Source organism: Scyliorhinus torazame, chromosome 12, assembly GCF_047496885.1.
Source record: "Scyliorhinus torazame isolate Kashiwa2021f chromosome 12, sScyTor2.1, whole genome shotgun sequence".
NCBI classification, from domain to species: Eukaryota; Metazoa; Chordata; class Chondrichthyes; order Carcharhiniformes; family Scyliorhinidae; genus Scyliorhinus; species Scyliorhinus torazame.
Genome location: NC_092718.1, coordinates 20,468,654 through 20,481,219, shown reverse-complemented (window position 1 = coordinate 20,481,219; position 12,566 = coordinate 20,468,654). Strand labels below are relative to the sequence as shown.

The 12,566-nt window shown below is 50.2% G+C and overlaps 1 protein-coding gene across 2 annotated transcripts in view; it reads right to left on the bottom strand.

Annotated features, from left to right (window-relative positions):
• The window catches only part of slco3a1a (solute carrier organic anion transporter family member 3A1a), a 301,651-nt gene that overhangs the window by 61,461 nt on the left and 227,624 nt on the right, over positions 1–12,566 (bottom strand). For both annotated transcript variants that reach the window (XM_072470507.1, XM_072470508.1), the window contains exons 3-5: positions 7,227–7,325; positions 5,256–5,528; positions 3,449–3,613 (exon numbers count right to left, since the gene is read on the bottom strand). In XM_072470507.1, the coding sequence (XP_072326608.1) occupies positions 3,449–3,613; positions 5,256–5,528; positions 7,227–7,325 (537 nt within the window). The remainder of the gene's footprint in view (positions 1–3,448; positions 3,614–5,255; positions 5,529–7,226; positions 7,326–12,566) is intronic.

Sequence of the window (12,566 nt, the reverse complement as noted above, 5' to 3'; positions counted from 1 at the left end):
AAATAAAGGGTAGGGAAATCAGTGGAAAGTGGTGAAGGGCGAGGGAGAGAAATTGGAGCGAAGTTAAGGAGGAGAGGGAAAGGAGGGGAGGGAAGAGAGAAAGAGTGGTGATGGTGAAACCTTTGACTTTCATTTGACTTTCGGGGCAGCACGGTAGCCTTGTGGATAGCACAATTGCTTCACAGCTCCAGGGTTCCAGGTTCGATTCCAGCTTGGGTCACTGTCTGTGCGGAGTCTGCACATCCTCCCCGTGTGTGCGTGGGTTTCCTCCGGGTGCTCCGGTTTCCTCCCACAGTCCAAAACTGTACAGGTTAGGTGGATTGGCCATGATAAATTGCCCTTAGTGTCCAAAATTGCCCTTAGTGTTGGGTGGGGTTACTGGGTTATGGGGATGGGGTGGTGGTGTTGACCTTGGGTGGGGTGCTCTTTCCAAGAGCTAGTGCAGACTCGATGGGCCAAATGGCCTCCTTCTGCACTGTAAATTCTATGATAATCTATGATTTGCGGACTCTCTGCACAACTCGTGGGTTTGAGAATTTTCCGTAACGCTTCATTCAGCAGTTTAACAAACCTTTAGAAAAAGCAATCTTATCCCAGCTTTCCGTTCGGTAAACTGGGAGTGTCCAGCAGTGAAAGTATTCATCTTTTTGAAGGTTTTGTGCAGCTCAAGGTCACCTGCGATCAGCTGGGTGCTGCCATTACTCACATCACCCAATGTAATAAATGACCAGGTAATTATCGGCAACACCTGCCCACCGCATGTCTCAAACCGACAATCACAAACTTCAATTCCTATTGAAATCTGTCTGAATTTTAAATTCAGAAAGTATTAAATTAGGAAGATTGTTGTCAACAACACAGTCCATTCACATTGGGACTTGCTATTCCTGATGATGGGCTGATCGACATCCTTTAGCCGTCTGCCCAGAACACTCCCTTGTTTTCTTAAACTCCAGATTCCTTCTTAGAATAGAATCATAGAATTCCCACAGTGCAGAAGGAGGCCATTTATCCCATCGCGTCTGCACCGACTCTCCGAAAGAGCCCCCTACTTCGGCCCACACCTCTACTCTGTCCCCGTAACCCCAGCTAACCTTTTGGACTTTTAAGGGACAATTTAGCCTGGCCCACCCACCTAACCTGCACATCTTTGGACAGTGGGGGGAAACCGGAGCACCCAGAGGAAACCCACGCAGACACGGGGAGAACGTGCAAGCTCCACACAGACAGTCACCCGAGGTTGGAATCTAACCCGGGTCCCTGGCGCTGTGAGGCAGCAGTGCTAACCACAGCTCCCGATTCACTATCTCCAGGATTTCACTGCACGCCGACCCCACTCCACTTCCTGCTCCCTACTTCTCTCTGATTTTGCTATTCCTTTCCTCCTTCAACTTCCCTAGTCCCTGCTTTGGACCATAGAATAATAAAACTGTTGCATAACAGGAGGAGGGCATTCCACCCACCCTATCCATGCTGGGCCTCTGCAAGAGCAACATAGCTAGTCCCACTCCCCCCCACCCCATCTCTGTCCTGTGGACCTGCAATGTATGTCTCTTCAAACCATCACCCATTGATATTTTGAAAGCCACCTTTGAATCTGCCTCTGCCACACTCTCAAGCACTTGTGGGGATAAGGCAGGAAGTTGGAGTTGTGGATGATCATATCAGATCAATCATGATCTCATTGAATGGCGGATCAGACTCGATGGGCTGAATGGCCTACTTCTGCCCCTACATCTTATGGTCAGTCCATTCCAGATCCTTATACAGTCGCTGTGTAATATAATTTACTCCAGAACCCCAACTATGATTGGGAATTTCTGCTCCCTTCTTTTTAGGTGGGTTTGGTGATGGGAGTGGAAAATATTGGCAGCACGGTAGCACAGTGGTTAGCACTGTTGCTTCACAGCTCCAGGGTCGCAGGTTCGATTCCCGGCTTGGGTCACTGTCTGTGAGGAGTCTGCATGTTCTCCCCTTGTCTGCGTGAGTTTCCTCTGGGTGCTCCGGTTTCCGCCCACAGTCCAAAGATGTGCAGGTTAGGTGGATTGGCCATGCTAAATTGACCTTAGGTTAGGTGGGGTTACTGGTTTACGGGGTTAGGGTGGAGGTGTGGGCTTAAGTGGGGCGCTCTTTCCAAGAGCTGGTGCAGACTCGCTGGGCCGAATGGCCTCCTGCTGCACTGTAAAAAGATTCTAGGATCATATCGTGAAAGGCCCAAATTGCGTCAGTGGGAAGTCTTGTCTCAGTTGTCCCCACCCTCCCGTGCCAGTGACATTTTTTCTGTTTTTTTTATTTTTAAGAAATTTTGAGTACCCAATTCATTTTTCCCAATTGAGGGGCAATTGTAGCGTGGCCGATCCACCAACCCTGCACATCTTTTTGTTGTGTGGGGGCGAAACCCACATAAACACGGGGATAATGTGCAAACTCCACACAGACAGTGACCCAGAGCCCTGATCGAACCTGGGACCTCGGCGCCGCGGGGCAGCAGTGCTAACCCACTGCGCCACCGTGCTGCCCCCCTGCCAGTGACATAACGGGAATCCCCACGTCCTATGTGGGGAACATCATAATAACAATCTCATCATCAAGCCAGCCTCAGCGCGAGGGCAGTATTATGACTGGTCCCGCACCTGATGTGCAGACCTCCCAGTGAGCGTATCTCTCAGAGGGGAGAAGGTTATGCCCCCCGGCACCACCTGGGTACTGCCCCTTTTGGGAGGGGCGAGTGAGGGGGGTGGGTTGCTGCAATTCCATATTGACCTTTGTCGCACTGGGGCGACCTTTAAAGATGGCGCCTTGTCCTTCAAAATACTAAGTTACGGGTGGAGCAGGCTCTGATTGAACCCGCCACGCCAGCGGTACGTTCTTCTTCTATGTTCCCAATAATATGGCGGAGAACGCCACCGTCGGTGTCAACGGCGTCAATGCTGCTTTTCTCACCCGCACCCCCGATATGACAAATACTGAGGCAGCTCTGCCCTCTGTGTTTTTTTGTGGCTTAGTTACACAGTCGGCAGCATGTGATGAATGGTTACTGTACCCTTAACGCCATGTAGGTGATGCCCCTTTAAGACCGGGTTTGGACCCCTGGGGGTCTCCGCCTCTGCTCCGCCCACCAGGGAGCCGTATATAAGGTGACACTACACAGCATATTTACCAGCTAAAATCATCGTGAAGCTGATAGAATATAAACGACAGCGCATGCACATTAAAAACACACACTACCTGCTCAATGATATTCATAATTGAATACACAGCACACACTCGCTTTATCCTAACTGTCAGCTGCCCGGTTTCCACGCCCCATTCGATCCCACGGTGATAGGACAGCCACAAGCACCACTTCTTCTCCTTCCTCGGAATCCACATTTTGCTTGTCCCAGTCGACCTTTGAACTGCGCGACCTGCCCCTTCTCGCCGGGCACAATGGCACATCCTCACTTACCCAGAAGCTGATTGGCGGACGAGGTGGAGAGGTTGAACTGCTGCTCGAGGTACTTGCCGAGGAAGGCAGCAAATCCAGCGACCACTGCGATCTCCATGCAGGCAGCAAGAACGATACAGGTAAACACCGGGTTCGACAGCAGGTGCTTGGTGACCTTAGGAATCACTGTGGCAGGAAACAAAATGGCTGAGGGTGAGACACCGTCACCCCGGAAACAGAATCAAACCTGCTGTTCGTCTGACACCACGGGGTCACTTTTCGTTCCCCATTGAACGGAACGCGGCCAACGCACAAGGATAAATGCTAGCCTTTCACCCGAGGGGTCGGAGTTCAGAGGTGTCAAACTGAGGCGCCCTCTGCCCTCTCAGGTGAATGCAAAGTTTCCATGGCGCAGTGGTTAGCGCTGCTGCCTCACAGTGTCAGGGTCCCAGGTTCGATTCCGACCTTGGGTCACCGTCTGTGCGGAGTCTGCACGTTCTCCCCGTGTCTGCGTGGGTTTCCTCCGGGTGCTCCGGTTTCCTCCCACAGTCCAAAGATGCACAGGTTAGGTGGATTGGAGTGGGCGTAGGTGGGGTGCTCTTTCAGAGGGTCGTTGCAGAGTCAATGGGCCGAGTGGCCTCCTTCTGCACTGTAGGGATTCTATGGATTCTATAGGAAACCTCTTTCAATTCTACGGACTACAAAGAAGAGCTGGGGAGTTCTCCAAGGGAACCCTGGCTAATATTTATCCTCAATCATCATCACTAAAACCCGATTAATATCAAAACAAAATACTGCAGATACTAGAAATCCGAAATAAAAACAGAAAATGTTGGACAAACTCAGCAGGTCTGGCAACCTCTGTGGAGAGAGAAACAGAGGGGTGAATTCTCTGTCTCCTGGTGCTCCAGCCGTGTGTTCCCTGGCATCATGCCGTTGCCCGCAGTGGGATTCTCCCTCTCTGCTGCCGGCCAATGGGATTTGCCATTGTAGCCACCCACACGCCATCCGGGCAGGGGCGCGCTGCCGGCGGAACGGAGGGTCCCGTCGAACATCTCCAACTATGCAGCAACAGCCTAGATTTTACGCCAAGGTCTCTCGACTGGGGCTTGAGCCCGTGACTTGCTGGCCCAGAGGCGAGAGTGCGACCCGCTGCGCCACAGGGCACAGGCCTGTTGGCTGAGAGAAGGTGCTGCTACACTGCAAAGAACACCGAGGCTTCTCCTGCCTCGCAGGATTTAATTGATTGGAATATACGCGGGTTAAATCAAAAGCAGAATTAAATGCAAGGTTTGGGGTTGGGTTCCAGCCCCTGTGTTCTCTACATCGCCTATTCCATTCTGAAGAGATACAGCAGGGCGGACTCTACCATTCGAGGAAGAGGAGGGAAGGTGCTGAATGAATCAATCAGAGTGGTTTTGAATGAAGCCCCGGCTGTTGTTTAGAGAGAGATGATCGCAGGACCTGAGAGGGGTTCAGAGTTGAAGAGGAGGCAACAAGACACAGGTTTTTGGATCCATTTTGTGGCCACCCCAGACAGTCTCTTATTGGGTGCGTGTCTGTGGCAATCCACATCTTCGGCGATGGTGCCTAAGAAAGCGTAAGCCGACAGTGAGTGTCGTGGGGGTATTCGACTGTGGGAGCATCACAGCCGAGATGCCGCTACCCTCACCTTCTGCACTTGGCAACTCAGCTTGAGTTGGCTTCGTTGGCGGGGAGGGGGGGGGGGCCTTTACTAGACACCATGTCCAACTTGTTGCCCCATGGGATGGGGGAGCACTCACTAACGGAGGCATTGAGGGGTGGGTGTGGGTGCGCGTTGACTGACCTCGCAGCTGCTGGAAGCAGGAAGAGGTGCTGGAGAGTTGGAGGTGCTCGGCCACCCCGTTGCTGGGCTTCGGCCTCTCAAAGCCCGGTGCCGGTATGTTCTGTGGAAGCATGGCCTGCTCGCTCTCGGTCATCCTGTCACTCTTGATGGCCAGAGACTGCGGGAACCCGAACATGAAGAGGGCCGAGAAGAAGAGTAAAGCACCACAGAGCAGGAAGCCTCCCCACCAGGCTCCGATCCAGCGAGGGTCCTCCGGTGATATATCCAGTTTACCTGCAAGAAAAGATAAAACGCTAAAATCAACAATCAAATCCACACAATGCTTTTATTTTTATTGTCCTCGTCCACCCTCCCACACACACACACTTCCATCAATCCATGACTGGTGACCCTGCCTCCTACTGTCTATACAGCACTGGAATACCCACAATACAGTTCCTGTGTCGCCATTTCTTTTCAAATGTGCCATTTTGCATATGTGCGTGTGTGTTTGTATGCGTTTGTGTGTGTATTTGTTTGTGTGTGTTTGTGCGTGTGTTTGTATGCGTTTTTTTGTGTGTGTTTGTATATGTTTGCCTTTGTATGCGTTTGTTTGTGTTTGTGTATTTGTATGCATTTGTCTTTGCATGCGTTTGTGTGTTTGTATGCGGTTGTGTTTGTGTGTTTGTATATGTTTGTCTTTGTATGCGTTTGTGTGTGTGTGTTTGTATGCGTTTGTGTGTTTGTATGGCTTTGTATGCGTTTGCGTGTGTGTGACCTAACCAGCCAAGGTTATTCATGAAGGCCCCACCTTCTCAACCTTGTCTCTCGCCTGAGGTGTGGTGATCCTCGGGTTAAATCATCACCAGTCCGCGCTCTCTCGAAAGGATTAGCAGCCTATGATCCTCAGTGACTATGGCAACTTTCACTTGCACTTTTCACATGTGTGTGTGTGTACTTATGTGTTATGAAGGCCCCGCCTTCTCAATCCTGCCCCCTCACCTGAGGTGTGGTGATCCTCACGTTAAATCACCCCCAGCCAGCTCTGCCCTTCAAAGGGGAAAGCAGCCTATACTTTTACATACGTGTACAAATGTGTTTGCCTGTATGTGTGTGTAGGTGTGTACACACATGTGTGCGAGTGTGCCTGCCTGTGTGTGTACAGTTGCATTTATGTACACAAGGGTGGAGACATATGAGTGACAGTGTATACACGCGTGTGCACATGGGTCAGCTGAGAACATTCCAGGCTGCAAGAGTTGACTACCAGTCATGGGCACATGGAAAATGAAAATGAAATGAAATGAAAATCGCTTAATGTCACAAGTAGGCTTCAAATGAAGTTACCGTGAAAAGTCCCTAGTCGCCACATTCCGGCGCCTGTTCGGGGAGGCTGGTACGGGAATTGAACTGTATTGCTGGCCTGCCTTGGTCTGCTTTAAAAGCTAGCGATTTAGCCCTGTGCTAAACCAGCCCCCATCTTTACCCGTGAGCCCGAATGCAAACGGTGTGTGGGATCGATACCAGTGGGAGAGGCGCAGAGCAAATTGACGTGTTGGGTGTTCTGGATCACATACAGGTCACCAACACTTGAAATAATGCAACACTATTTTATTGAACCATTAACTGTTTAAACATATTTAGACTGTGGGTTAATACGATACTAGCTTTAACTAAAGGCCTTTGCCTTGTCCTAACCAGTCGATGCACTCAGCACATGGTGAATGTCTGTGCTGCAGGCTGTGAGCTCTGTCCTCCTAGCTAGCTGCTACTCGAATGAGCGGGAACTCTGATGCCCCCTGTCTTTATAGTGCGTGTGCTCTCACTGGTGATTGGCTGCGGTGTTGTGTATGTTGATTGGTCCCACTGTGTGTCCATCAGTGTGTGTCTGCACCATGATATACTGGTGTATATTATGACACAGATTGAAGAAGAAAAATAAATAAAAGAGAAAAAAAAGTTAAGCCTATCAATAGTTAACTCTTAACATACTTGTGTCAATGAAAACTGCATCCACGTAGAACTTGGTGCACAGAGAGCCAAGGATGAAACCGCAAGCTGGGCCGAAGACCAGGGTAGTGAAGAGAATTCCTATAAAAAGGGACAAAAGACAAAGTAGTGAAGAGGCAATTAGTTTTGTTTTGTTCTTTGTCTGTCAGTCCTGTGGATAAATCTTGTAGCTTAGCTCAGGAATTACAATCGCAGTAGTGGTCTATAACATGGAATCTCGACAGTGCAGAAGGAGGCCATTTGGCCCATCGAGTCTACACTGACCCTCTGAGAGAGCACCCTATCAAGACCCACTCCCCCGCCCTATCCCTGTTAACCCACCTTACCTTTGGACGCCAGGGGGCAATTCAGCATGGCCAGTCCACCTAACCTGCATATCTTTGGACTGTGGGAGGAAACTGGAGCACCCGGAGGAAACTCACACAGACACGGGGAGAACGTGGAGACTCCACAGAGACAGTGACCCAAGCCGGGAATCGAACCTGGGACCCTGGAGCTGTGAGGCAGCAGTGCTAACCACTGTGCCATCTGTGCCGTGGTCATGTGTGATAATGACTGGATCTGTGCTTGGCCATTAACCTGGAGAATTTTGATGGCTTTTTCTCCTATCGATGCACTATTACACCATGTGTGCTAATTATAAAGCATCTATTTTAATCATCCGCGTGACCCATGGAAAACTGCGCGGGTGTTAAAAACAGGCATGGCCGGGCAGAGAGGGACAGTGAGAAAAATCCACAAAGAAAGGTTTAGAAATCTAGGCCTCTGGTTTAATCTCCAGCTCTGTTGGAAGAGGTGATATTTGGTTCAGATTCTGCACCCACAACTTTTGAACAACTAAAAAGTAAGCTCGATGGAAACTAGGTGATGCACCATCAATTACACACGAGGCAAGTTGTATAAAACAAAGTAACGGTTTTAATACTCTAAGATGTAGCCTGTCTGCAGCTGAACCCAGACTGTAGACAGGGCTACAGATCAGCCAACTATATACACCACCCAGTGGGGCGGAGCCACGGAGGAACAACAATATATAACACAGTGAGTAACGGTGGAACTAACAGAGAATATATACAGTGCTGTAAGTAACAGTGGAACAACAGTGGAACTACAATAACAGTGGTTCACCACACTAGGCAGACAAGGTCAGGGTGAGCTCAGAGTTAGGGGACAGGATAGAGAGGGTTGGCAGGAGAGCCAGGGCAGGTGTAATGTTGGAGTGTGTAGGGGCAGTACGGCACCGCAGTGAACTGGCAGGTTAGGCTCCTGCAGGCGGAGTTGGGCCACGGCTCAAATTTTGTTGCTGGCCTTTGCTGATTAAAAATAAAAATCACTGAAAGCCTTAGTGGGTGGCACATGACATGGGCCACAGAGATACAGGGGGACGTTAGGGATGTTGGGCTGGATTCTCCGTTTCTGAGACTGAGTGTTGTTGCCGACGCAGAATTCGTGGACTTTCACAACAGCAAAAATGGCGCCGACCCTGGGTCGATTCAGCGACCGTGGATGGGCTAACACCGGCGGCACGTGGAACACAATCGATCCCAATGGAAAATGGTGCGGGATTCGCCGGATCCCTGATTGGCACTCGGGAGGCTGATAAGCTGCAGCCGCATATATACACACTTCACTCCCCACACACCCATCCCAGCCAACAAGGTGGCACTGGTCGTGCTGGAGCGGGTCAGCTGGAGGCAGTGGGCACCTAGCGGGGTGGCTGGTAGGGGGCACCTATATGACCCGTGGCACTAAGTTGATTGGCTGCCCTGCGTTCTGGACCGCATTTTTGATGGAGAATAGCGATTTGGCGTCAAATCGGCACCCGCCGCGATTTAAGTCTCGGGACCTATTCTCCGCCCAATCGCGTTTCGCGATTTCGCCGTCAGCCAGCGGAGAATCTCGCCCATTGTTTCAAATTACACTTTTAATTTAAGACAATGGATAACCTGTTCAAGGCTAGACCCTTCAAATCAGTCAGCCTGCTGCATTTTGCTGTTCCTACAAGATAAAATAATCATACTTTCAGACAAATATTGGGTCTGCCATCGAATGTATTTCTCAGGCCTCAGCATGAGCTGCGGAATGATACACTGTCGCTCGGTACGCTGACGGTCGTGCTGTAATGAGTGACGTGGCATTCTGGATTAAATATGCCTCCACGCGCATAACACTATGGTCTGTAACTCGACCGATATAACAATGTAGCACAGCCAATGGCTGGGTTGAAAAGACCCTCGTTCCCTCTTTAATCAGCTTCTGGTTAATGGTATGACGATGGCACTTGACACAAATGTATTTGGAACAATTCAACGATGTGGTGTCCATGCCACGCTTTGTAAAGGGCGTTCCCTGCCTTGCCTCAAGGTCCACTTCAGGGACAATCCCAAGATCTTTATTTCGAAGAGGGTCAAACAGGGCAAGCGAGGAGGCAGTCAAGCTTCAGCATTAATGCAACAATCTATTCACACACTGAGGGAAGCTGGCACACTCTCTGCCTTACTCCCCTCTAACATGGCCCTCTTCTGCTCACTATTTCCTGCTTATTGTGAGTTTACCGGCTGTCCTCTGCTAATTAATCAAACCTCATATTGTCCGCCATGGAGCTTTGATGCCACCTAGTGGGAGCAGTCTGTAGTTTCAGAATACGAGTTAGGAAGGGCGTGAGGTCATTATTTACATTACCCGAAAATATTGACTTGTAACTTCCTCAAGTCTATTAAAGTCATCAACCTAAATACTGGTCCCTGAAATCCTCATAGAGGACAGACTGCGCAGCCGTATGTACCATCTACAAGATGCACTGTAAGGAATTCACCAAGACACCTCAGACAGCACCATCCAAACCCACGGGCACTGCCATCGAGAAGGACAAGGGCAGCAGACACATGGGGACACCACCGCCTGGAGGTTCCCCTCCAAGTCACACTCCATCCTAACTTGGAAATATATCGGCCGCCCCTTCACTGTCGCTGGGTCAAAATCCTGGAACGCCCTTCCTAACGGCACAGTGGATGTACCTACACCACATGGACTGCAACGGGTCAAGAGGACAGCTCACCGCAACCTTCTCAAGGGCAACAGGAGATGGGGGTGTAAATGCTGGCCGAGCCAGCAAAGCTCACATCCTATGAATGAATTTTTAAAAAGTCATCCTCTCCACTTTTCACGTGACATTAAAAACAGGCGGGACTAGCGAGCATGACAGAGCCATTGGTCAGGGTCATCTTGTGGCGCAAAAGTGGAGACAGAGTCTCACCTCAATCCCAAGAGTCTCATTTTGTTCATCCAGGACACCTCATTGATGAGAATAAATCACACTGGGCCCCCAGGCACTGGGTACCTGGAGTTTAATTTATTTGGGTTGTCCTAACTGCCCCAACATATTCTTGCTGTGGACATAAGAGCTTACAATACAGCGGGAGGTCTTTTAGTCTAATGTACCTGTGCTGGGTCCTGTGCTAATTGAGGAATAAAATGTGACTGGACCTCCTCCATGAGGGCAACCCAGGGCTGCCAAAAGGATCTAGACATTGATACAAAAGTCTGAGAACACACACGAACAGGTTCAAAAACAGCTTCTTCCCCGCTGTTACCAGACTCCTGAATGACCCTTTCATGGATTGAACTGATCTCTCCACCCATCTTCTCTACTGAGTAGTACTGCACTCTGTATGCTTCACCCTATGCCTGTGTCTATGTATTTACATTGTGTATTTATCGTATGCCCTATGTTTTTTCATGTATGGAACGATCTGTCTAGATTGAAGGCAGAACAATATGTTTCACTGTACCTCGGTACACATGACAGTAAATCAAATCCAAATCCAGTGTACACATGTACTGGAAGCTACATATTCAATACACAGGGCCCTGTTCTTTGCAGACAGAAAGAACACATATATATATTGCGCCTGTTTCAGCTGAACAAAATAAGGGACAGCCAATCGCTGAATCATTCCTCAGGGCAATGCCTTGACCAATCAGGGTCAAACTGCCTGGCTTAAATTTGAACGAATGCTTGGCAGTTAACTATCAGTCATCTAGTACATCCTCCATGGCAGCACCTCTACCAGTCAGAGTCTACTTGCGAAACAATTAGCACTTTTTTCTCCTGCTGTATATAGTTTCCCCCCCTTATATCAGTATTCCTTGATGTGCCCTGACGAGTGCTAGATAAAGAGCTTCGACATGTCTCCCTTTTCTCAGCAATATTCAACTTCTGTACTACTAAATAACTACTACTTATGGTCTTATTATGGGGATCAGGGGTCATGGGAGAAGGCAGGAGAATGGGGATGAGAAACATATCAGCCACGATTGAATGGTGGAGCAGGCTCGAAGGGCCGAATGGCCTAATTCTGCCCCAATATCTTACAGACTTTTTAATAAACAAGCGTTAAGCAAGTATCAGAGTATGACTGCAGTCTGTCTAAGGGGAGGTAAGTCACGCATACCAACTACCGAGAACCACCCCAAGAGTCCACGGATATGAGGGACCATCCAAAACATGGGTGGCAACAGTGGAGATATCCATGTTTGGTACCAATGATGGGATCACAGTCAGAGAATGAAGAAGAACATGATAGACTTCCAGTTGCGACCACGCCTGAATAGGTCGCACGTTCGGCAGCTCCCGCCGGGAACGGACTTTAGGGCTCTCCAGAGGGGCCCCAATGGCACTTGTTCGACGGCTTCCAGTGTGGGAAGGTGACAGCACGGTCTCCCCGACAGTATATGGATTGGACCAGGAGTGGAGCGGTGAAAAAAGGGATCTTGGAGCAGCGAAAATTGAGAGGGAGAAAAAGCAAGATGGCAGCGGGTGGAGACCAAGCAGCATGGGCGCAGAGGTCGCAGGAGCAGCAGGAGTTTCTTAGACGCTGCTTTGAGGAGCTGAAGACAGAAATGCTGGCGCCAATGAAGGCGGGGATTGAGAAGCTAGTGTCGACCCAGAGGGCCCAGGGGGCGGCGATCCGGGATGTGCGGCAGAAAGCCTCGGAGAACGAGGATAAGATCTTGGGCCTGGCGGTGAAGGTGGCGGCGCACGAGGCGCTGCACAAGAGGTGGGCGGAAAGATTTGAGGACCTGGAGAATAGGTCGAGGAGGAAGAATCTTCGGATTCTGGGGGCGAGATTCTCCACTCCCGCGCCGGTTGGGAGAATCACCTGGGCCGCCAAAATTTCCTGGGACGCCGGTCCGACGCCCTCCCGCGATTCTCCCAAGCGGCGGGGACGGCCCCGCCGAGTTCCGCGGGCCGCAGGCCGGAGAATCGCCGGAGGCACCCAAAATGGTGATTCTCCGGCACCCCCGCTATTCTCAGGCCCG